General features: G+C 47.0%; 1 protein-coding gene across 4 annotated transcripts in view; it reads left to right on the top strand.

The window, feature by feature from the left end:
- PLS3 (plastin 3) overlaps positions 1-26,199 on the top strand; it is a 62,319-nt gene that overhangs the window by 28,642 nt on the left and 7,478 nt on the right. For all 4 annotated transcript variants that reach the window (XM_081846768.1, XM_081846769.1, XM_081846771.1 and 1 more), the window contains 11 exons: positions 7,028-7,130; positions 13,448-13,536; positions 14,795-14,958; positions 15,840-15,969; positions 17,604-17,736; positions 20,350-20,431; positions 22,296-22,461; positions 23,548-23,690; positions 24,654-24,749; positions 25,268-25,463; positions 25,908-25,986. In XM_081846768.1, the coding sequence (XP_081702894.1) occupies positions 13,464-13,536; positions 14,795-14,958; positions 15,840-15,969; positions 17,604-17,736; positions 20,350-20,431; positions 22,296-22,461; positions 23,548-23,690; positions 24,654-24,749; positions 25,268-25,463; positions 25,908-25,986 (1,262 nt within the window). In that variant the 5' untranslated portion in view covers positions 7,028-7,130; positions 13,448-13,463. The remainder of the gene's footprint in view (positions 1-7,027; positions 7,131-13,447; positions 13,537-14,794; positions 14,959-15,839; positions 15,970-17,603; positions 17,737-20,349; positions 20,432-22,295; positions 22,462-23,547; positions 23,691-24,653; positions 24,750-25,267; positions 25,464-25,907; positions 25,987-26,199) is intronic.

The following is a 26,199-nucleotide window of genomic DNA, read 5'->3' as shown; positions in this document are numbered from 1 at the left end:
GGCTACTAGTCAGGTGCAAACTTCACTTGCTGAATTTCAAATGCTGTATCCCAGCAATGAATATTCAGAGACATATCACCCTTGATGGTGGCAGGTTGCTGGCCATCACTGCCTCCATTGTTTTAACTATGGAGTGGCAGTCATCCTTCCTGCACTTGCACTGGGCTTTGAAGGACCTCCAGAGGGAAGTGCAGCTGTGGGGGACTCCTAGATTATATCTACACCTCCAGACTTGGGGTTGTGGGGAAGGGGGGCACAGAATTTGCCTCGTGCTCACTGGGAGACATAACCTGGTGTCAGGGACCAGCACCCCATTTCTGTGCATATCTAGTCATAAGCTGGTCCTGCAAAGCTCGATGGGGCTTGCCCCCATGTTCATAGGATGGCAGCAAGCATGGTTTCGTGGGACCAAAACCCATTGGGACTTACTTCCAAGTGGACATACATGGGGCTGTGTTTAAGGGTGAGGGCAGGATATTGGTTTCCCACCAAAATTTGTAGAACTCTGATATTTGCATAGGGCCTTACCTGTTCAAAGTGCTTCTCAATAGTCTTCATGAGAAAGGTGTTGACCATTAATATCCCCATATTAAAGATGTGTGTATCGGAGATGGAGAGATAAGATCTCAGAAAGAACACCTATAGCTGCCTAGTGAGCATTCAGAGTGAAGTGTAGGAGGAGGTCACAGCACATATTTGGCATGCAGAAGGAAATTAAAAGTTCCTGAGATCTTTGAGAGTTGCTGTCAACGAAGACTTGCATCCAGTTCAGTTCAGTTCAGTGCATCCAGTTCAGTGCTGAAGCATCCCATCAGCACAAGGATTTCTTCATGTGCAGTGGGACTTGCCCCCATGGCATGGCCAGCACAGTTGGTTAGAGTGTGGTACTAAGGATGCCAAGGTTGCAGGTTTCATCCTCGTTTGGGGCAGCTGCATATTCCTGCGTTGCAGGGGGTTGGACCAAATAATCCTCAGGGTCCCTTACAGCTCTACGATTCCTCCTGCTTGCCTCTCTCCCTCCCCCCAAACTGTTCTGAGGCTTTTCCCCAATCTCCTAGATCATATTTGGGGAGAGTACAGGGTGCATGTTTGAGCATGGAGGGGGGAGAGGAGGAACATCTCATTGTGCATAAGGGAATCCTTGCACTGACAACGGGATGCTAACTTAGCACTCTGCTGGATACAAGCCCAGGGATGTTTCAGTTTAATGACCCCCTAGATGAACTAATTTCTAGATCCAGTATACCTGAAGGAGCGTCTCCACCCTCATCGTTCAGCCCGGACACTGAGGTCCAGCTCCAAGGGCCTTCTAGTGGTTCCCTCGCTGTGAGAAGCCAGTTTACAGGAAACCAGGCAGAGGGCCTTCTCGGTAGTGGCACCCGCCCTGTGGAACGCCCTCCCACCAGATGTCAAAGAGAAAAACAACTACCAGACTTTTAGAAGACATCTGAAGGCAGCCCTGTTTGGGGAAGCTTTTAGTGTTTAACAGATTATTGTATTTTAATATTTTGTTGGAAGCCGCCAAGAGTGCCTGGGGAAACCCATCCAGATGGGCGGGGTATAAATTATTATTATTATTATTATTATTATTATTATTATTATTTAATTAATTATTATAGATAAGAACATAAAACCAGGCCAGTGGCCCACCCGGTCCAGCATCCATCCTCTTCTCACAGCAGCCAAGCAGATGCCAATGGTAATGGAAATCCCCCAAGTGGGACTTGAGCATATTACCTCTTCCCTCCTGCAGCCCCCAGCAACTGGTACTCAAGAGGCGTTGCTGCCTCCAGCTGTGAAGGTGGAGCATAGCCATTGTGGATAGTTGCCATCAATAGTTGTCTCCCCCATCTAAGTTGGTGGCCATTACTGCCTCCTGTGGGACTTGAGTTCCATAGTTTCATCCCCAAATGTTTTGGACTACAACTCCCATCATCCCGGACTGAGGCTTTTGGGAGCTGTAGTCCAGAACCAAGCAGACTGCTGAAGTACATTTGCAATGTGAAAGAAGGGAAGCTCCTTTTGCACTAGCTGTTGTGATCAACACAGGAGAATTTCCATTATGCTTTGCTTCTGGTTAGAGGAAAGGACACCCACAGCATAATTAATAGCCTATTTCTCCATTAATGGTTCATGTCTATTGTCTGTATGAAACCAGCTGGGCAGGCACAGGTGGGAAAATTAATTCTGATTCCTTGGTGCCACACCTGGCCCTTTTTGTGAGCCAGGTTCAAATGTTTAAGAACTAGCTAGAACTTCGTAAAATACTCATAATTCTGTATGCTAGTGTCAAATGTTCTGGCCTAAAGAGAGAGGCTCGCCCTGTGTAGACAGACTCTTCCTCCCTGCTTGCTGTTTCTTGTAGCTCTGGCACAGCTTGAAATATCCACGGGTCATGGGCTGGCTTGTTTACAAGCAGTCATCTAATATACAATCCAGTGGTGGCTACCCAAAGGAAAAATAAATAAACATGAGTTTAAACCAGATGTTGCGAGGGTCCCCCCGCCCCAAGCACTGAGCATAGGATGGGCAACACCCAACACCCCTCTCTTGAGCACATCTCCATCTCACTTCCCGTCACCTCTCCCCTTCCTGTACTACAGGAATGCAGGACTTTGGACCCTCAAATGTGATCCTCCAGTACTTACTGTCTAGCCCTGCTTTGCCCCACACTCGATGCTTGAGGGCTTCTGCCCTGCAGGAAATGTGCTGTTGACTTCTGATAATGCCTCTTGCTTGCCTGAGGGGGAGAGAGAAAGAAGGAAGAAACTAGCCTACTAATGGCTAGAGCAGGGGTCAGCAACCTAAGGCCCATGGGCTGGAAGCGGCCTGCAGAGGTCGTTTGACCGGTCCACGAGCCACCGCTGAGCTGCCCGCCCACGCGCTGTGCTAAACTGGTGCAGCGTGGTATGGAAACTCACTTCTGCGGCACTGAAAATCATGTCTGTGCATGCGCAGATGCCGAAAATGCACGTCTGCGCAGACACTGAAAATCATGGGTGTGCACGCTCATGCACACGCGTGATCTGGCCCAGGCAAGATAAACCTTGCTGACCCTGGGCTAGAGTGTCTGGAACCTGGAAGACTAGGGTTCAAATCCTCACTCGGCCTTGAAGCTCACTGGGTGATCTTCAGGCAGTCACTGCCTCTCACCTGGCCTGCCTCAGAGGGTTGTTGTGGAGATTGAACAAGGAGGAGGAGAGCCACATAGGCCACCATGATCTCCTTGGTCGGGTGGGGGAAGCAGGATAGAAATGCAGTAATTAAATACAGGCAGTCTTGCAGTTGTTGCTCTGCCTGCTTCTGCCTCTGGCTCACTGGATGAAAACGTCTCCACATAGCTGCCACAGGATGTGAACAGAAGTGGCTTTAAGAGGGTCGGCCACAGCATGTGAAGGAGCAAAGTGGGAGCATGCCTGTGAATATTAGTAGCTAGTTCATGTGGAAATGAAAGTGCCAGGGCTCTTAAGTATGACCTGCAAATGGCACACACACACACACACACACACACAAGCATTTGACAGTAGCTGAAACATTGGTGGCAGCCCATTCATCAGGTGAAGCGGATCATGCTCTAGACCAGGCAGCTGCTGCCTTTTCGCTGCTCCCTTGTCTCCTAGGCAGGGCTGCGAGTCTGGCCTTAGTCAGCATGATCTAATTGTGCCGGCTTCTCCCACAGGATTGCCCTGCCAGCTGGGCGTTCCCTGGCCTCTCCCTGGCCTCGTGGTTTACTCCCTTGTCATGGCATCCGATTGCATTCAGAAAGCAAAAGCCAACGCTTAACTAATTTGTGATTAATGCCTCCCTTGAGTGAACAAATAGCAACATTGTCATCGAGACAATGTCAGCAGTCTTTTGGGTGGGTTCCCTGTAAGCACGCTTGGAAGCAAGTTCCGAGTCCTTATAATTGTGTGGCTTTTTAAAATCAGATAGTTGCAGGTTATGCCACAGCTGCTAGGATGCTGATTTCATAGTTTCTCAGACTGCACCCGATTTCATGGATGTTGGAAAGGTGTTTTGTTAGCAGTAGCTAAACTTCTAGGCAACTCAGAGTAAAGTAGCCCAGAATGGAGGTTCTTAATGCTAAGGCAGCAGGATCTGGTATGTTTTCTAGTCTGTTCTAATATAAGTATTGGGGAGGAATTGCAGCCGGTTGGCTGGAGCACTTACTCTGCATTCAGAAAGTTCAAAGGCTCCATTGTTAGGTGATGGGCAAGAGCCTTCTCCAGGGACTAGGGCAGAACACAAGAAGTGTGCTCCAGAATCAGTCACAGGCTCATCTAGTCCAGCATCATGTTATAGTGACCAGCCAGAGGACAGCTGCCAATCAAAGGAATCATAGAACTCTAGAGTTGGAAGGGACCACGAGGGTCATCTAGTCCCAACTCCACGCATTGAAGGAATCTTTTTGCCCAACGTGGGGCTCAAACCCACAACCCTGAGATTAAGAGTTTTCTTTACCCACTGAGCTATCCCAGGGGTGGGGGATCTCTGGCTCTGGGAGCCACTCCTGAGTTTTTGTGTACCACTTTGAGCACAGACCTATTTGTAGAAAATGCAGTAGATTAATTAATTGACTATGGCTCTGACTGTGCTGCTGAGTCTGCATGCCATTCGTTTGCCCTAATCTAACAAGTGTTAGAAAGCAAGAAGAATGTCTAAGCGGCTATTCATTTAAGGGAGTTTGGCTAGAGCAGAGAATGGAAGTGTTGAACAGGGAAAAGGAAGTGCAAAGATAATGGAATAAAACACGGAGGGTGTGGATGAAAAAATGCAGAAGGAGAGATGCTCTTGAGCTGTGGAACTGAGCCATAGCTCAGTTGCAGAGCACATTTCTTGCATGCAGAAGGTCCCAGGTTCAGTGCTCAGCATCTCTGGGTGAGGCTGGGGGAGACCTCTCTGAATCCTTGGAGAACTGCTGTCTGTCAGTGCAGACACTACTGAGCTACATGGACCATTGGCAGTTTCCAGAGTGCCTGTCCATCACCATCCAAAATCATGGGAATCACAGAATTGCAAGCTGGAAGGGACCCAGAGGGTCATCTTGTAGTTCAGTTTCCTGCGGTGCAGCAATCCTTCCCACAGCCATCCCTGAGAGGGCTTGAACCACAAACCTCCTGCTTAACACTGACCCATTGTACCACCTGGGGGGAATAGTGCTGCAGCACTTGGGAAATGTTTTGACCTGAAGGGAACTGAAGGGAGAAGCAGAATCCAAACCTGCATATGTGTCTCTTGCAGGACCAGGTGTGCACAAAGAGCCCCCGAAAATAGCAGCTCAGCCAGTTAACACAGTGATTCCCAAACCTTTCCCCATAAACCTGGTTCCATAAACTCATCCCCAGTGCCCCCTACCCTACCCTGTAAAAAGCATTATTCAGAATAGCAGTTTGCACAACCTGCTAAGTGCAAGAGGAAAACAGAAAAGCCAAAACAGTAACAGTTAATTGCACATTGATTCAGAATCCAATCAAAACTATTTCATTTAATTAATTCAGCAGATATGATCCAGTGACACCAGCTTTTCAAAATCTGATAGTCATTGACACCTCCAGCCCCCCTCTGCTGCCCACTTGCCTCCCCTAGGTAATTCTCCCTTCCTGCTCCCCCCGGGGGGCATTGCTTTGGGAACCACTAAGTTAGAAGGTTGAAGGACCCTTTCATCTGCTCTCCACCCCTTCAATCTTGTCCTGCAAGATCTCTTCTCTCTTTAAATAAGTTTTAAGGAACACTGTAGCCAGTTAACTTCAGAATTATCTTTCAGCAACAAACAGAGCCTCTGGCACGGAAGGAATTTGATAAACAAGGAAGTAAATTAATCCTTCAGGCTTTGAAGGGACGATGGCAAAAAAAGAGGAGGAGATATTTAATCTGAAAACACCCTCCTCTCCTCTTGCTGATCTTATTGGGATGGGTGGTGGGAGCCAGCACCATGAATAGAGGATCTTTCCCATCTGATGTCTCCTTCACACATTAACTTTTACTTCCCAAGAGGAAATATTCAGCTGCATTCCCACCAAACATTTAAAGCAACACCCTGTCACTCTAGTTTAAATGAATATGGCTTCCCCCAGAGAATCCTGGGAAGTCCAGTTTGTGAAGGGTACTGAGAATTGTTAGGAGACTTCTATTCCCCTTCTAGAGCCACGGTTTCCAAAGTTTCCTGTGAAGAAGGGTTGGTTGTTAAACCACTCTGAGAATTTAGGCGAGCCCATCAAGGCATGTAGAAATCTGACATTTGTTTTAAGCTGGTTTTTAGCTTTTATTTTAATTATTTTTGAATGTTGCAAAATGTTGTTTTAAAATGTTTCCTTAATGGATATATATATCCATTATATATATGGTGTTTTACCTTTCACAAAATGTTTTGAGGTTACAACTGAGCAGTATATGTAAATTTTGAGAAATAAGCCAATAAAGTAGCGGAAAGGGAAGTTGGAATGATTCCATCACAACCAGAAAACTTTGGGTACTTTCCTGTGCTCACATGTAAATGAAGAGCCCCTGCATCAACTGGGAGCTTCCCTGTGACACAAGATTTGTGGGACTTGCAACTGAGAGGAGCCAATGCTTCGTTGCACCAATGATACTCTCTGTGGTCTGCATGTGATGGATGAATACAGGATGCTAGGGGCTCTCCCCTATCGACTTTGCTGCTGCTTCCTGCATAGTAATCCTCTACCATGTGGAAGTTGAGTTTCTCTCTCAAACAGGCTTCAGAAAAGGGCTTGGTGGCTCATAAAACTCTATTCTGCTCTGCCTAGAGCTGAAAACGGACCCTTGAACCCGCATCCCAATTGCTGCATCCTCTAAGCAGGCTTCTGTGGCGCCTCTGGGTGGGGGTACGACTCCTCCAGAGCCTCTTTCCCACCATTTTAAAACAGCAGAAGTGGTTTTATTAGTGCTCTCTGCTTTCAGAAACAGGAGCTGACCTCGCTCTCTCCGTGTTTAATAGAGTCAACGAAGCATTACTAACCATTGCATGCATCTTTCTCTCCCCCCTGCCCCTCTTTCTGTCCCCCAACAGGACTTGAAAAGCCAACAGCAGTGATTTCCACTTGGTGTCTGCTGTGATTTTACTGTGTTCCTGGCTCAGAGGGCAACCGCCCCCCACGCAAGACAATATATAGGTAAGGCGAACCATGTGGTGCTTTAACTTATTTGTATATTTATCACAGCGGTTCTCCAAGGAGGAGGAAGAGGCCATGGCAATGCCTGCTTTTCTTCCTCCCACCTCACATTCTGCATCCTCACAACAAATCCTGCTTAGAGAAACTCCGAAACTGTATGGCTGGGTTCAAATTCATGGAAAATGGGGCTATGAATTAGGCATGAGGACTGATGCTCTGCCTTCACTGTTGGAGGCAGCCATGCTTCTGAACACCAGCTGACGGAAAACACAGGTGAGGAGAGGCACCTGCTTGTGGGCTTTTTCCCATTGGGGCATCTGGTTGGCCCCTGTGAGAACAGGGTGCTGGACTAGATGGGCCATTGACTTGAATCCAGCAGGGCCCTTTTTTCTTTCTTAGTCTTGACATTCTAACTGAACCACGTGCTGGGGCTTGCCTTTCCAGTTTTCCCCCTCTTGCTTTTCCCTGATAAAGGTTGCTTTCATTTCCCAACATGGGTGTAAACAAGGGTGCACCAGAAGTAACTCTAGCTCACACTAGTAGCATTGTGTGGTTGGCCTGTTGAGACATGAGAGCTGCATCAGCCAGTGAGGCTTGCTCACAACGATCTCTTCACACCAGCAAATGGGAACGCCGGTTCCAGTTGCGGCTGAAGTCTTCCTATGTTCTGCTCACCTGCAGTTTCTCCCCACCTTCTCCAGCCCCTCCCCCTGGGTGCTGCTCCTTAACCTGTGTTTAAACTGTGGGTGTGTTCCTCAGGTTTTTAGCAGCTGGCGAAATAAAACCTCAGCTATTGACTCATTCACTTCCATTAGTCAGTTTAAATGGTGTGTGGACTTAAAACAGCCAGTCCCCGAGGTGAATTGATGCATCCAGACCGGCAGACACTTGGTCAGGACTGTTACGCATCTGAATTAGAGCCAGCCAAGGTTGGCTGATGTTCAGGTTTTGTTGTTGTTGTTGTTGTTGTTGTTGTTGTTGTTGTTGCATGGCTATTCTGTTGCATGTAGGCAGGTGCTCTCAGCCTTTGCACAGTGCTGGAGAGTGAGGAGTGGCAGAATATGGAAAACACTTTCTTATTCCCTTTTTCTTTTCCTCTTGCAACTATTGTGTAGTGATTTGCCTTCACTACATCACTGTGTGTGTATGTGTGTATTATATAAAGGTAAAGGGACTCCTGACAGTTAAGTCCGGTCGTGGACGACTCTGGGGTCATGGTGCTCATCTCGCTTTACTGGCTGAGGGAGCCAACGTTTGTCCGCAGGCAGCTTCCGGGTCATGCAGCCAGCATGACTAAGCCGCTTCTGGCGAACCACAGCAGCGCATGGAAACTCTGTTTACCTTCCCGCCACAGTGGTACCTATTTATCTACTTGCAGTTAGACGTGCTTTTGAACTGCTTGGTGAGCAAGGAGCTGGGACTGAACAACAGGAGCTCACCCCGTTGCGGGGATTCGAACCGCTGACCTTCTGATCAGCAAGCCCTAGGCTCAGTGGTTTAGATCACAGCGCCACCCGCGTCCTATGTATTATATATATATATATATGTATATTTTGAACCACTTCTCCATTGATGCCAGGAAATCCCCAAAGATTCTGTATGCATGGGAAAAATCCCTTTCTGACTGGGTTTTGGCTTGAGCTGGAAGAACTGAGACAACTTTTGTGTGTGTGATTACACAGAAGCAGCTGTCTGTTCCAGTCATCATTGGAGGAGAAAGGAACTGTAGAAGAACCTGCTGGATCAGGCCAATGGCCCGCCTTGTCCAGCACTCTGTTCTCAGTTGCCTTTGGAAGCTGACAAGAAGGACATGAGTGCAACAGTGCCCTCCTCACTTGTGATTCCCAGCAACTGGTATTCAGAAGCATGGAGGTGGACCGTATATGTCAGGGTTATTAGCCATTGAGAGCTTTATCCTCTATGAATTGGACTAATCCTCTTTTAGAACTATCCAAGGTGGTGGCCATAGCAGTCTCTTGTGGGTGTGAGTTCCACAGTCTAAGTTTGAACAGCATGGAAAAGTACCCTTTTCACATCTGTCCTGAATCTTCAAACATGCAGCTTCCTTGGATGTCAACAAGTCCTAGTATAAGGGAGAGGGAGAACAACTTTTCTCTATCCACGATCTCCGTTCCATGCATAATTTTTATGTGCTGCTATCACGTCCCCTCCTCTTAAGTAAAAAACCCCAAATGCCTTTCCTCGTAAACGACATAAGCTGGAGCTGGGGAAGGGCTGCAGCTCAGGGGCAGAGGGTCTGCCTTGCATGCAGAAGGTCCCACATTCAGTCTCCAATGGCATCTCCAGGTAGGGCTGGAAGAGAACCCTGCCTGAAACCCTGGAGAGCTGCAGCCAGTCAGTGGAGACCAGTGTCTCCCAAACTTGCTGTTTTTGGACTACAGTTCACATCATCCCTGACCACTGATCCTGCTAGCTAGGGGTGATGGGAGTTGTAGTCCAACAAAGACCCAAGTTTGGGAAACCCTGCCCAAGATCATTTGGAAGGCCATTGCCCGCTTGGTGGGAGGTGAGAACTTAAGAAGAGTCCACCCAGTCTGGCACCCTTTCTGACAGTGGCCACCCAGGTGCCTGTGGGAAGCAGGACCCCAGTGCACCAGCCCCCTCCCCAACTTCTGTTTCTGAGCAGCTGGAACTCAGAGGCATAGTGCCTTCAGCAGCGGGAGTGGAACACAGCCATTGTGGCTAGTAGTCACTAGTAGCCTTATGCTCCCTCCCCTTTGCTTTTATGGAATTACGGTGATGGACAGGCAAGCAGGCTGGTCTTGCTCTATTCAGCTGACCTCTGTGTGTTCCCAGTGCAGAGCTCAGTGTGTCCTGACTGCAAAAGGTGAAAACTGCAAAGCTTAGCAGAATAAAAGCTTTTGTTCAGCAAACAGGGGGAAGAGGGAGTGTTTTGTTCCACTCCTTCTTTCTTGACAGATCCTAAACTGAGCATCAGGCTTCAAAATATTTATATAGGGATAGTAAGGGCTGGAATGAGGATTGCTAGTGTGGTACCCAGAGGTGACCTGCCTGGGCCCTGTGTTTTCTGTGCCCTTCAGAGGTTTTTTGATTTGCAGATGTGCCACCTGGCCATAAAAGATGGGCAATCCCTGGGTCAGAAGGTTAATAAATTCAAGGCTGCTTCCACCACCTCAGCACCAAGGCAGGTGTCCCTATCACCAACTCATCCATGCCATGTGTTTGGCACAAACTGAGAGCAGGAGAGATTGCAGACTGCATTCAGGCCACAGTGCCTCACAGTGATGGATCCCTGAAGCACATGAGCCAAGCTTCATGCCGTGCCCACCATGTTTTACCTACCCTGGTCACCTGCAGTGATCTGGGGCTGGATGGAGTAGAGAATTGCTTCTTGGCGCTCAATGGCAGCAGCCAGACTCTGGGCAGGAAGTAAAGAAAGGTCGCCCCAAATATCAGAGGTCGGGAAGCTGCATCTGACCAGTGGACCAGGACATTTCCACCCTCCACCACTTGTGGGCCAAGTCTGGCAGGTGGTTGGAGCCACCCACCTGCCAGTAGCCCAGCGCTGCTCAAGATGCTGCTTCTCCAGATCCCACCATTAGCCAGTATTTTGGGTCTTCAGAAGCTGCTTTCAAGCTCACAGAGTGTTTTTCTTGGGGTTTTGAAGGCATCGCTGACTAGCAGATTGGCAGTGGTAGGCAACCTCCTTGGGGCTCAGACAGGGTTTACCTCTGCCGCACCTGGTGCCATGTGTGACACAGGACAGGGCATATATAATTATTGGGCTGGAAAGGGGCACTGAGCGTGCCATGTTTATTTAACCTTTTCTTGTTTTCTGCCTTCTCCCCCACAACCCTTGTGAAAATGGATTCTTAAGCACACAGAATAAAAAACAACAACAAAGCACCAAACCTCAGCAAATGTTTGCAACCCCAGACAAACAGGGCCTCCAGACATCTCCATCGCCTAGAAGCACATTCTGAAGCCTCTAGCTTGGAACAGCAAGTGGGGCCTATTGAGACGCTTTGCAAACAGAGGCAGGGGGAATGTTCATTGGTGCCAGTTCAAACAAAGGATTCTGGCAGGCCACCTTTAGCCACACAACAAAACACTCTGCTTTGATTCATTTCACAGCACGCTCTTTTCTGAGTGGTACCAGGCAGCCCATATTCCTCTGAAAACACACAATCCTTTATTATTATTATTAAATTGAGGAGTGGGGAGCCTCGGGGCCAGGGCACAAATGTGACCCTCTCTTTGGCCCTTGGGATTCTTCCCCAGACCACAGCCCTTCATTGCCCTTTGCTATGTACTCTCCTTGAGTGCTTTGGCCTGGTTGGAAATATGGCCTTGAACTCTGATCATGCCTCTTGCTCACCCGGCTGTGTAGAAAGTACCCTCCTGTGCACAGGTAAAATCTGCCAATTTTCCCCTCTAGCCCCTCCCACCATTGTCCTGTGACCTTTGGGAAGTTGCCCCAAAGGAAATGCAGCCCTTCAGCTGAAGAGGGTTCCCCACCCCAATTTACTTATTTATTTGTTACATTTCCAAGAATATGCACACTGTGTATAATATGTTCTGCACCATAATCAAAGAATTATAACCCCACTGAGCACTGCACAGTTAATTGCTATCACTTGGAATTTTACTGTGTTATTATCACGGCCTTAGTGGAAAGCGCTGTTTTGAATAATGCTTTTTATAGGATAGGGCAGTGAGCACTTGGGGAGGAGTTTATGGAACCAAGGATGTGGTGGCGTAAAAAAGTTTGAGAACCATTGATTTGCAAGTTTTGTTTTAAACATTTCTGTCCTGGGTGACCAGAAGCCATGAAACCTAAACCAGTTAAGAGTAAAGAAGCTACCCAACATGCAGTCAGTGATAATAAGCCAAAACTTTGGTTCTGTGTGAGCCTTGAGGAAACACTCTCCCCAAAACCAGACTGTGAATAAATCACACATGGAAGCACCCTGGCTGGCAGTATTAATGCAATACATTGAGGCTTGGAGGCACCTAAAGAGCTTCCTCCTTGATACTATTCAGGGTACAGCATCATTCCTTTGCAAAACCCGTGAGCTTGTGAGATCTTCTCCAAGCCAAATTAGGAGATTTCAGGTCTGCTTGTTGATTGACTTGGATAATAAGAATCTGGACCAGAGCACGTCAGGCACTTCTGTTCTTCCACTGCCTCCCGCAGTTTGGTCAGACTCATGTTTGTAGCTTCGAAGACACTATACAACCATCTCGTCCTCTGTCGTCCCCTTCTCCTTGTGCCCTCCATCTTTCCCAACATCAGGGTCTTTTCCAGGGAGTCTTCTCTTCTCATGAGGTGGCCAAAGTATTGGAGCCTCAGCTTCAGGATCTGTCCTTCCAGTGAGCACTGAGGGCTGATTTCCTTAAGAATGGAGAGGTTTGATCTTCTTACAATCCATGGGACTCTCAAGAGTCTCCTCCAGCACCATAATGACAGTAAAGATGGCAGAGTTTAATTAAGGCAGATAACAGGACAGCATGTTCATTGAGAATCCCTTTTATTTTGTAATAAGAACAGGAGACCATAAATCTAAACACTTTGTTGAGTAAAATTTAATTATTGGGAACAGAATCAATATCTTCAGTGTCCTTTATTGGAATAGCTATAATAATCTTGCCTTTTTATTTTTCCACCCCTCCATGTTCTCTATAATATCCACTTTCTTCTTCTATATAATTGTGTTTGATTTACACTTTCTCTCTTACTAACCTTGTTGAGATATTCATAGAATTATAGAATCACAGAACTGTAGAGTTCTAGCCCAAGCTCCCTGCAGTGCTGGAATCTCAGCTCAAGCATCCATGACAAGTTGCCACACAACTTCTGCTTAAAAACCTCCAAGGAAGGAGAGGCCATCACCCTCCGAGGGAGTCTCTTCCATGGTCTAACAGCTCTTACTGTCAGAGAGTTCTTCCTGGAATCTCCTTTCTTGTAACTTGAAGCCAGTGGTTCGAGTCCTGCCTTCCAGAGCAGGAGAATTTGTCTATAAGTCTTTTAGAGCCATCCAAGTTGATGCGCTTTTTCTGGTGGGAGCGAATTCTTCGGTTTAACAGGCAGCCACAGTGTGCCCTGTTCTCAAAAGTAAACAGGGGGATGGTTAGATATTGATAGCATTAATGGCTTAGCTAGCACACTGCTCTCTCATGCCTGGAGAAATCCCACTGGAGGAGTAGGAGACACAGCAGCCCATTTTCTGTTGCAGTCTGTTGGGAAAGGAGGGATTTCAAAACTAGACTGGTGCTCCTGATTTTATTCAGTGTTCCTGCTTCTCTTCCACCTCCCCTCTCCCTTTCCCCTGCAGGTGCTTGTTTTAATGCATGAAAATGGCCAGCACTACACAGATATCCAAAGATGAGCTAGAGGAACTCAGGGAGGCCTTTGCCAAAGTCGGTGAGTGTCTATTATGGCTTACAGCACCATGAATTATGCATCCGGGTGTCAGGAGTGGGTGCCTCTGCTCTGGGAGCAGCAAACTGGATCCCAAACACTCTCTACCGTGGTGTCTCTATGTGCCAGATTTGTTCGTGCTGCCCCCTAGTGGGTGATCTTAGCCAAGCAGCCAGATAATATACAGAACAGAGCCTAAAGTCTGAACTGAAAGGAACCAGTGCTATTTAAATGATCATAAAAAGATGGATATATTTATTGAAAATGTATTTAATAATAATGATAATGATAATGATAATGATAATGATAATAATTGGTTATTTAAACGCCCGCCCCCCCCCCGGATCTGGGCGGCTCCCAACAGAATTAAAAGCACATGAGGTTGTGATCCAGCATCGTCCTGTATTTTCCCCGCAACATTAACCCAACATAGCAGAAGCAGTGTTTCCTTCCAAGTAGATCTGGGTTGGTCTTGAGATCTGCAATGGAAGCCTTGCTACTGCTTTAATGCCGCCCTCGTGAGATTCATGGGGGTGGAAGCATGAGAGGGGCTTCTCTGCGGCACTCCCCAAGCTGCAAATTGCCTTCCATTCCTAAGGAGCCTGCGGCCTCAGCATGGGATGTGCTTTGGAAGTCAGGTCAAGAAGCACCTTTTGGGGAGATGGAAGATAAGATCAGGCTGTCCCTCCCATTGCAATGCTGCTTTGGTTTCTGTTTGCTGTTTATTCAGTTTCATAGTGTTTATGTATTACTTGGTTTCCTTTCTGCGTTGAGCCGTATGTAGCCTCACCCTGGGACCACATGGTGAAGCACAGGCTACAAATGCATGCTTATGCATGAGTATGTACACCTGCTTTCCCCATTTTATGGGATGCACTCCTTAGTGGGACGCACCTGTCTCCATCATTATGAACTCCCAGGAGTCATTTGAAAACTTTCCTGTTTACCCAGGCATTTGATGGCTAAGAAATACAGTTCCTGGCAACCCCAAGATCACTGGATGATAACTGTTTTTAGAATGTTTTAACTGTTTAAGAATGTTTTTTAAGTAAATACCTAATTAAATAAATGTGGGTGTTGTGGGCTCATTTGAGAGCAAGGGCAGAATACAAATTCAGTAGGCAAGCAAGCAAGCAAATGAATGAATGAATAAATCTATATTTTGTGACTTAGAAGCAGCTTAGAACAACCTAATATCAAACAATAAAACTCCACAAAATTTTTCTCACAAGCCTTGTGGTTTTTCTCTTTTGCATTAAAGATCTCAACAGCAATGGATTCATCTGTGATTATGAGTTGCATGAACTTTTCAAAGAAGCCAACCTTCCCCTTCCTGGATACAAAGTGAGGGAGATCATCCAGAAACTGATGATAGACGGGGACAAGAACAAAGATGGGAAGATCAGCTTTGAAGAGTTTGTTTACGTAAGTGGGTCATCTAGTGTATCCCCTGCAATGTAGGAATATTTTGCCTGTTGTGGGACTTGACCCCAGATTAAGAGTCTCATTCTCTACCAACTGCGCTAGTTTGTGGAAGCTCCAAAGTTTGTAGAAGTACCATGAAATATTTAGGGGTGGGACCCTTGTGGGTGGGGGGTGGGGAGACTCAAAAAAACAGCCCAATGCAGACTTTGTTCAGTGGTCATGAAATGCTCACTGTTTGTTTGTTTGATGGATGGATGGATGGGGTATCATAAACCATGTGCCAAGTGCACTAGAATGGAGTACAGTCATACCTTGGGTTGAAGTAGCTTCGGGTTGCGCTCCATGGCGACCCGGAAGTGACGGAGCGCGTTACTTCTGGGTTTCGCCGCTCGCTCATGTGCAGATGCTCAAATTGACATCACACGCATGTACGGAAGCGGCAAAACACAACCTGTAGACATGCAGTCGTGTCTTACGTTTACTTCAGGATGCGAAAAGGGCTCTGGAACGGATCCCGTTCATATCCAGAGGTACCAATGTAGCTGGAATCCTGAACAGAAAAGACACTGCAAAAATGTTTTGTCTTGTGAGCTGGTTCTCACTGAGGTGGCAAACCCAGGTTGTGGTTGCAGCGTTTGAAACGTCTATTAAGGGTTTTCCAGGATTGGGTCTGCTTCATGCTGAGCATTCTGCTCCACATACACCTGGATCCCCATTTCCTACCTGCTGAAACTCCGTATTATTGAGGTTGGGTTTGGCAAAGCGCACAACCACAATCAGCCTCCAAGCTTCAAGTCTGACATGGTGCACCTCAGGTACAGGCTTAATATGTCGCTAAGAGCCAGGCCTGTCACTGACTGCTCGTGTTTTTATTTGTGCAGATCTTCCAAGAGGTGAAAAGCAGTGACATCGCCAAGACTTTCAGAAAAGCCATCAATAGAAAAGAAGGCATCTGCGCTATCGGTGGGACATCTGAGCTCTCCAGCGAAGGCACCCAGCACTCCTACTCAGGTAGTCCCTGAAATAATCTTTTGGACTAAGTTGAAATACATTCCTGCATCCTATGCTACTGAGGTATATTTTCTCTGCCTCTTTTTTGTGCCCTTGAGGTGTAAATTGGGTGCAGAGACAGCACTCCTAGGAAGACCCCATCAGTTATTTTCAGGCACCCCCTCAATTCCCTCCATGCCGGTGATGCAAATCCCTAGCTCCAGCTGCATCCTGGGACCCATGTGCTGTGGCTGAAATGATGCACGGAGTCACACACCATAGCAGTGTGGTGTAGCGGTTAGCATGTTGGGACTAGTACATTGGAGACCAGGGTTCAAATCCCCACTCAGCCATGCAGCTCACTGGGTGACCCAGGGGGCCAGGCCCTGCCTCTCAGCCTAACCTACCTTGCAGGGTGGTTGTGGCGATTAAATAAGGAGGGGAAGAACCATGTGTCCCACCCTGAGCTCCTTGGGGGGAGAAACTAGGATATAAGTGCAACAATTAAACAGTTGCCCGGCAACAGATACTTTGGGGTGCTGTTGCTACCTACTGTGGAGGCAGATCATCGCTGTCATGGTGAGTGGGCCTCTTTTAAAGCTATCTAGATTGGTGGCCATCACTGCCTCCTGTGGGTGGGAGTTCCATAGTTTAACAAGGCACTGTGTGAAGAAGGACTTCCTTTTGTCTGTCCTGAATCTTCCAACATTCAGCTGTGTTGGGTGTAACCAATGTGGTGCCCTGTAGCTCCTGTCCTTCTGACCCTTGGCCAAGCTGGCTGGGACTGATGGGAGTTGGAGTCCAACAATACCTGGTTCCCCAGCTTTGCCATAAGCTATTACTGGAATGCACTCTCTGTGGGTGTGAGATTCCAAGGAGGCCTCGTGGAGCCAGGGATCTCACTGGGCCTTCTTCACCCGGTCATGCTCTCTCGGCCTAACCCAGCTTGCCTCCCTGTGTTTTTGTGAGGATGAAAGAGAGAGCCATCCCATCACTGATCTGTGGTAGAAACGTGAAGACTAAATAAATAAACAGAGGGTGGAATGGATCAAAACTCAAGAATTCAGTTTGCAGTCATGGTTCCCAAAGTGATTGGTAGCGCTCCCTGGTGGGGAGTAAGATCAGCTGGAGGTGTACTATGGGGGATTTGACCCCAGAAGCCACTGGATCAAAGTTCAGTTTTGTGGAATTAATTAAATGAATCAATTTAATTGTATTCCAAGTCAATGTGCAATTAAGCGTTACTGTTTTTAATTTATCACCACGGCCTTAGTGGGTCTTGGAAGCTGCTTTGTGAATAATTCTCTATCAAAGGTAGGGTGCATTGGGGAGGAGTTTTATCTGAACAGTTCAGATGGTCTCTGCGTATGTCACACAGTTAAAAGTTGTGCAGATTTGTGGGAGGCCTATAGTTAATTGCTTGAGCCCCAGGTGTTGTTTGGTGTTTCATTGTGGAACACACAAACACCAAAGCCATGAACTTCCTATGGGTCAGCCCCCACCTTCTGCAGTATCTAAGGTGATTAGATGTGGGGGGGGGGGAGCCTGTCCCAGGGTTTTCTGGTGCCTGATGAGGCACTGAGTCCTCTTGTTTTGCTTGCCACCTGTGTGAGCCCTAAACATACAATGAACTTGACAGTCTCCTTCTTCTTCAGAGGAAGAAAAATATGCCTTTGTGAACTGGATAAACAAGGCTTTGGAAAACGACCCGGACTGTAAGCATGTCATTCCAATGAACCCAAATACAGACGATCTCTTCAAAGCCGTTGCAGATGGGATTGTGCTGTGGTGAGTTTTTTCTTTGGAGGGCTTTTGTTCTCTGGAGTTATGGATGCAATTAGAAAGGTGCAGAAAGGGGAAAATTGTAATCTCCAGTTAAGTGACATTCCTATATTAGCTTTGCTGTTGATGTTTTAGATTGTCACACTTCACATGGGTTCATTTGATATCACACTTCCCTCCAATAATTTTATTTTATTTTTGCTCTTTAGTCTTTATTCCATTATGTTTTCAGAGAGCTCAGGGTGATGTACATATTATTAACCATTCGTTTAAAGGATTTTTTATCCCACTCTTCAGTCAAAAAACTCCCCCAGAGCAGCTTATCAATTGCAACTTTAAATAGCAAAATGAACCAAAAAAATCAGTCTGTGTAATTTAATGGCACAAAAGGAAAGTGAATTTGGAGGGAGATGGAAATAAGGAAACTCAGGTACAAGTTCTTCGTTACCAGCTGGGATGGAAAAGCTCAAGGAGAGGTCAGTTGTTCCAGTGGAAGTGTGGACTCACATACTAAAGCACACATGATTTTATTCTTTAAAAAAGGAGGTTAGGCTGAGAAAGACTGATTGACACAGCTAATTGGGGATTTGAGCCTGAGTCTCCCTCATCTACATCTGCAGCACTGACTGCTCCATATTGACTTAGCATATAGCACCAGTGGCAATGTTGAAACCAGTTCTTGTAACTCTGTATGTTAGCTCTTCCCTCCTGTCTAAAGTTCACAGTGTATGGTTTAGGGTGTCCTGTTGGGTATTGTGTATGTGCTATAGAAGTTCAGCCAAGTGGCTAAGCTCACCACAGGAAGAAAAAAACTGTGTAGCAGAGATTGCTTTTACTTGGCCTACACAAACACATGCACAAAATATGCACACACTATTTAAAGCTGCTACAGTAAATTTTCTCTTTCTGAGCCCAGAGGGATTCTTTGCTTGCCAATTCCTTGCAGAGTCCACAAGGCAAATGCAAAGTCTAGTTGCTAACAAAGTTCTGCAACTTCCAGAGTTCTCAGAGTCCAGAAGTTCTGAGTCTAGAGGTCTTGCATGTTGTCCGACATCTGTCAGACGAACCCTTTAGAACATCTTCCACATTTTCACAGGCTTGTTCCAACAATCTCCACATTTCCCACAGATTCTCCTGCACTCCCCAGCACTGCAGCTTGAGCCCTTTTCTGCTCTGTGCCTAGTGATAGTTGGCCCAGCAACAGAGACGTGACAGTCACAAGATGCCTCAGCTGCACATGGGCAAAATAACATTTCTGCCAACTCATGAAGAGCAAACCCCATGGTCCCCCCCCCCAGTTTCCTTAACACTTTCCTTATTCCCTGGTTAAAAGTACATGATTTAAGCCTTAAGTATATATGGCTTGGGTCCAGTCCACCCGAAAGATCCTTTCTTCGTATACGAACCTACGTGGATGCCAAGATCCTTTGTTGATGACCCTCTCTTCATCCCATCAACTTCAGAGCAGCAGCTTATTCATTATTTCTTCATTACATTTGTACCTTACCTTTCCTCCAAAGAGCCCAAGGTGGCGTACCTAGTTCTCCCTGCTCTTCTTTTCATCTACACAACAGCCCTGTGAGGAAGGCTAGGCTGAGAGGCAGGGACTGGCCTAAGGTCACCCAGGGAGCTTCATGTCTGAATAGGGTCTCCCACATCTTGGTCCCGCTGGTGGTGATGCGAGAGAGCCTTTTGTGTGGTCGCTGCCATATTGCGGAATTCCCTCCCAAGAGAGGCTGGCCTGGCTCCCTCCTCCATATGACCTTCCTATTCAAACAGACCTTTTGAAATGGAAGTGCAGACTATTCTGATCTCTGGGATGCTGTCAGGGCAAACTGCATTTTAATCGCTGGTTCTGAATTCATCCTGTTGAGTTTTTTGTTTTTTTTTTAAAAAAGTGGTTTTTAACTGGTTTGTTTTATAACTTAGTATTTATAAAGTCGTTTAACAATTGTTGGAAGCTGCCTTGAATCCCAACTTAGGAGAAAGGCAGGATATAAATACTAATTCTAATTCTATTACTGTATTCCCCTCTGTCCAGCCTCTACCTGCAGCCATCAATGGGAAGCACAAGAAAGAAGCCAGCATTTTAAATTCCAGGCTTCTCTCTCACGCATTTCACAGGCCTCATGCAAGCGATTTTGACAAGCCACCTGTCAGTCATGTGGCATCATAAAGATGTGTGGTTGCTGGTTGTGTGGCCCCATCCACCTGCCCAGTTGGGTTTGCAAGGCCAGTCCTGGTAAGAATCTAGGACATGGAGCAAAAAAGTCTCTGCCCCGCTGCTTTTAAGGGTAACTTTGCTAAAAATAATTTAGATCACAGGAGGGGAAAACTTTTTTTAAGAGAATAAAACCTCTGCATTGATCTGCTTTGGGCAGAAAAACAGCTGCTTATAAGTTCACATATATTAATGAAGAATTCGTTTTTTAAAATTCCTTGCTTCTTTGAGCAACATTGAGCAATATAGCACTAATATTATTTGGAGAAGTTATTCTGCAAACGTCGTTTAATCATGCCCTGCACCTTTTCACTGAATTCCCCCCTCCTCTCACATGAGTGCATAGACCCTGACTAATTTCAGTTTGAATCTTGTTCTCCCCTGCTTCTTTCCACCAGTAAAATGATCAACCTTTCTGTTCCTGACACAATTGATGAAAGAGCGATCAACAAGAAAAAGCTAACACCATTCATAATTCAGGTAGGGAATCCTCCTCCAACTGGCTTCCTTTCCCCCCTCACTTCCCCAGTGGGTTAAAATAATGCTGGAGTTGTTCATTGACCCAAGGGGGATGAGGGGTTTTTTGCTTTTAATTATTGAAGGGGCCTCTTGTTCTGTGCTTTTGTTTTATATCAAAAAGTAAAAAGGTAAAGGTAAAGGGACTCCTGACCATTAAGTCCAGTTGCGGCCGACTCTGGGGTTGTGGCGCTCATCTCGCTTTATTGGCCAAGGGAGCAGGCATACAGCTTCCGGGTCATGTGGCCAGCATGACTAAGCTGCTTCAGGTAAACCAGAGCAGCGCACATTTACACATTTACCTTCCCGCCCGAGTGGTACCTATTTATCTACTTGCACTTTGACGTGCTTTCAAACTGCTAGGTTCGAAGTAAAGGTAAAGGTACCCCTGCCTGTACGGGCCAGTCCTGCCAGACTCTAGGGTTGTGCGCTCATCTCACTCTAGAGGCCGGGAGCCAGCGCTGTCCTCAGACACTTCCGGGTCACGTGGCCAGCGTGACAAGCTGCATCTGGCGAGCCAGCGTAGCACACAGAAACGCCGTTTACCTTCCCGCTAGTAAGCGGTCCCTATTTATCTACTTGCACCCGGGGGTGCTTTCGAACTTCTAGGTTGGCAGGCGCTGGGACCGAGCGATCGGGAGCGCAGCCCGCCGCGGGGATTCAAACCGTCGACCTTTTGATTGGCAAGTCCTAGGCACTGAGGCTTTTACCCACAGCGCCACCCGCGTCCCTAGGTTCGAAGTAGCTGCCTGTAAATATTAATATAGGTTAAAAAACAGGTGGAAAAACCACCACTGGGTTCGAAGCTTATTAAATGGAAATGCATTGTAGCAACAGCATTTGGGGAACAATTTTTGCTTTGAGCCCTACCCCCCCCCAAAAAAAACCCCCAACACCTGTTGGATTTGTTTCTGTTTTTTCCCTATCAGGGCCCCAAAACCTAATTCAACAGGCAGAAAAAAGCTTTAACTGCAGTATTTAATGTTGCTTTCAATGAAACAACTTTAAATGTTAAGGAACGCTATAAAGCTCAGTTCTGGAACATCTGTTTTGCACACAGAAGTTACCCAGGTTTGGTCCCTAGCATCTTCAAGGTAACACTCAGAAAGACTCGTCAGAGAGCTTCTGCCAGTCAGTGTAGACAACACTGAGCTAAATGGACCCAATGGCTTGACTCTGTATAAGGCAGCTTCCTGTGCTCCTGCAGTTTGCTAGCATAGGGTTCAAGATCAACAAGACAGGATTTTTAAAAACAACAACAACAATGGTCTAGCATTTTCATTTGAACCACTGCACAAATAACCCCTTTGTGGGGGAAGGCAGTGGGTAAAGGAACAGCCAGGCAATTTGGGGCTTCAGTAATTTAGCTACAAGGGATGCAGGGGGCACTGTGGGTTAAACCACAGAGCCTTGGGCTTGCCAATCAGAAGGTCGGCGGTTCAAATCCCCGCAACGGGGTGAGCTCCCATTGCTCATTCCCAGTTCCTGCCAACCTAGCAGTTCGAAAGCAAGTCAAAGTGCAAGTAGATAAATAGGTACCGCTCCGGCGGGAAGGTAAACGGCGTTTCTGTGCGCTGCTCTGGTTCACCAGAAGCTGCTTAGTCATGCTGGCCACATGACCCGGAAGCTGTACGCCGGCTCCCTCGGCCAATAAAGTGAGATGAGTGCCGCAACCCCAGAGTCATTCGTGACTGGACCTAATGGTCAGGGGTCCCTTTACTAATTTAGATACAGTTCACCTGACCACCCATAGAGGGGACAGCTCTTAGGCAAGAGATAACGGTATGAAAGGGGGGTCCCTTCTGACTTGAGCCCCTTCTGTCTTCAGGAAAACCTGAACTTGGCCTTGAACTCGGCCTCTGCCATTGGGTGTCATGTGGTCAACATTGGAGCAGAAGATTTGAGGGAAGGGAAGCCACATCTGGTTCTAGGGCTTCTGTGGCAGATCATCAAGATTGGCTTGTTTGCAGACATAGAACTCAGCAGAAATGAAGGTAAGCCAAAGGCTGCACTCTCTTCCCATCCGGATGACGGACTAAGAACTACCCAGCAAACGTCACTGCTGGACCCAGCCACCCTCTTATTTTCCTTTGAGCAGGCCAAGTTTTGCATTTCGTTGTTATCACTGCTGCTGCTGCTGTTTTGGAAAGTGGCTGGCCCCTATTTGTGGGAGTGAGCAAGCCAGTAGGATGCCATGGTTAGAACGCTGGGGTTTTTGCCACGGATAGGGTATCCCTAAGATGTTTTAAGCTATCCAGGTGCGGTCCCCAAAACTTCCCAGGTGGGATTGAGAAATCCTCCTGCTTGAAACCCTGGAGGTCCTCTGTCAGTCAGTGTAGACTAGGTGTGGAGACCCTTTCACCCTCTAGATGTCGTTGAAGGACAGCCCTCATCATCCTGGGCTGTGCTTGTTGAGGCTGATGGAAGTTGTAGTTCACAGAATCATAGCATTGTAGAATTGGTAGGGACTCCAAGGGTCCTCTAGTCCAACTCCCTGCAACACAAGGATCACCACTAAATCATCCATGGCTGATGGCCATTCAACCTCTGCTTTACAATCTCCAAGAAGGAAAGTCCACAGCCTCTTGAGGGAGACTGAGCTAATATAGACCGATTCTGTATAAGGCAGTTCCCTATGATAAGTGGAGGGTCAAAGTTGTGTTTCCTGCAGAAAGTCCCAGATTCAGGCTATCACATATCCAGGTGGAGAACTCTGGATTCTGTAGTTGGGGACAGAAAGTATAGCTCAACAGTGCCAGAGAAGGGCCATAGCTCAGTGGCAGAGCACCTGATTTGCATGCAGCAGATCTCAGATTCCATCTCCAATGGCATCTCCAGGTAGGGCTGGCAATGACTCCCTGCTTGAAACTCTGGAGAGCCTCTGCCAGTCAGTGTAGGCAGTACTGAGCTAGATGGATCAAGGGCCTCATTCAGTATTAAGACAACTTACTTCCTCCCTTAGCCAAATGTGATTATGCCCTTTTTAAATTAAGATAGCTTCATTTGGGAGGAACGAAATGCAAACCTAGCCTCTCCCAATGGTGCCCTCCAACATCCATGACCCCGTCCTTTTGTTTCAGCCTTGGCTGCCTTGCTCCGAGATGGGGAGACTTTGGAAGACCTGATGAAGTTGTCTCCAGAGGAGCTGCTCTTGAGGTGGGCCAACTTCCACCTGGAAAATGCTGGGTGGCACAAGATCAACAACTTCAGCTCAGAGATCAAGGTATCCGTGGGGCTGGAGACAGTGGGGTGCCTTGTCTAAGCAATAAAGAAATGGGCTACAACTGATGTTCTGACTGCCTTGCAATGATCCCACCTTAAACATCTGGCTACAGGCATAGTTCTCGCTTTGTACAGAGAACAGTGGGGGAGAATTTCACGCCCATCTCTTCCGGGTTGAGGGGTTTTGCCGAGACTGCCTGGTCTGAGGGCCCTTGAAATCATGTTAACTTTTCAACTAGGGAGGAGCATACCTGTGACGCTCTAGCTTTTATGGGGCTCTCGCCTTCCCCAACCAACATGGCCAATGGCCGAACGGCCTTCTGTGTGCTGTTCATGAGGCAGAAACATTGGCAAGATTTAAACATTGCCTAAAGACCCATCTATTGAAGCAGGCATTCCCAGACTCAACAGATGCATTTATTGATATTCAACATAATATTTAATCAGTAGCTTCTCTGCTTTTACCAATGTATTTCTTTGTAATTTTGGTTTTAAATTTTCATACATTTTTATTTTTATTTTTAAAAACCACCTTACTGTGCTTTATGTAAGCCACTTGAGGATTTTGCACATTAAGTGGTATATAAATATTACTGAGGGTGAGGACACCCCCCTCCCAAAAAGCTGTATTATCTACTGGGGAATATTCCCTGGTTTTTGGAATTGAAACTATTTTCCACTGGTTCCCATCTAACCACCTTACTTCTCTTCTCTCTTTCTCTCATGCTTCCTGGATTTCTGCTGTCCTTCTTTCGCTCTCTTGCCTTCCTTTCTCTCCCCCTCCCCTTGCTTTTATTTTTGCAAGCTCACTGACTTCAGTAACTCTGTTAAGGTATCAAAGCAATGTTGTACCTCCTCAGTGTTTTAACTAATTTAATGGTGCCTGGTCTTGTATGTGTCTTCTGCCTTGCAGTAGGCAAACCAATGGCTGACTCTCTTCTTCCTCGTTTTTGGTCTGCTCCAGGACTCCAGAGCATACTACCATCTCCTCAACCAAATTGCACCCAAGGGACAGAAGGAAGGGGAGCCGCAAATTGATATCAACATGTCTGGCTTCAGTGTAAGTCATCCCGCTTCTTGGGCTGCTACAAATCTCTTTAGCATCGGGACATTATAGTTGCCTGGCTTTTGGTTAATTTAAAACACCAGATGCTGTTGAAAGAAAGTGGCACCTTCCCACTGAATTTTGCATGGGCAGCCCCATGTAGAACCCAGGTCTTCTCCATGCATAGCAGTTGCTTTATAGCCCTTCCCCTACCATACAAAGCTGCCTTCTACTGATTCAGACTGTTGGTCCATCTGGCTCACTATTGCCTACACTGACTTGCAGTCTCCAGAGTTTTAGGCTTTGCAGCACTACCTGGAGATGCTGGGGACTGAACCTTCATGCAAGGCAAGTGTCCTAACACGGAGCTGTGGACCTCCCCCACCGCAGCTTGTTTTGTTGGTGGTGGGTGGTGAGGAGGGCGAGCCCTGAACATGTGGGATTGGGCAATCAGTCTGCTAATCATCACTGCCCTGTGATGCGGTTGAAGAAGGTCCTCTTGATAGTTCATGGTGCTATCCCTGCTTTTCCAGGAGAAAGACGACTTGAAGAGGGCTGAGTGCATGCTTCAGCAGGCAGACAGACTGGGCTGCCGGCAGTTTGTCACCCCAGCGGACGTTGTAAGTGGCAACCCCAAACTGAACTTGGCTTTCGTGGCCAACTTGTTCAACAAGTACCCGGCACTCACCAAGCCTGAAAACCAGGACATTGACTGGACACTGCTGGAAGGTAAGAAAGGGCTGCATTTCCTCTCCAGGGTTCTTGTTGGAGGGAAGAGGGGTGTGTGTGTGTGTGTGTGTGTGTGTGTTTTGCAGAGGTGGACAGCTGCAGGTGCTTTTTTCTCTCCTGTACTCAAAGAATTAGCCATGCACATTTCCTTATGTTCAGAAGTTATGCAGGGGGCAACTGGGAAGAAGACATTTCCTGGAGACTCACATGGTGTGTTCACAACTCTCTCTCTCTCAGAAACCATGCTGCCCTGTTCTGCCCAAGCTTTGCAGATTTTTAAGGATTAAATGGATTTTTTCTCGTATACTTGGATAACTTTAATTTTCACTGTGGTTGCATTAAAAGTTTTCTGATATTTAACTTTTTAAGCTGCCTTCAGTGTTGCTGTTGTTTTGTAAAAGGGGCACCTAATTTCCTGTCTGTGTCCCCCCCGCCTTAACTTAGGTGAGACCCGAGAAGAAAGAACATTTCGCAACTGGATGAACTCTCTTGGCGTGAACCCCCATGTGAACCATCTCTACGGGTAAGTAGCAGGCTCACTGCCTGCCTTGTTTGGAGCAAACGGTTTCTGATACATAGAAGGGGAGTGCCCATTGTCCCTGACCATTGGGCTTGCTGGCTGGTGGTGATGAAGTCCTTCTGCAACTGGGGAGCCACAGAGGGTTTTCATCCCTGCTGGAACCTACAGGTGACTCTACACATGTGGGGGTTATGTTCTGGGGCCCTGTGCATGAAA

This window comes from Podarcis erhardii (genome assembly GCF_964252035.2).
Source record: "Podarcis erhardii genome assembly, chromosome: Z".
NCBI classification, from domain to species: domain Eukaryota; kingdom Metazoa; phylum Chordata; class Lepidosauria; order Squamata; family Lacertidae; genus Podarcis; species Podarcis erhardii.
The sequence above is the reverse complement of the archived record's forward strand: the minus strand, read 5'-3'. Positions and strand labels throughout refer to the sequence as shown.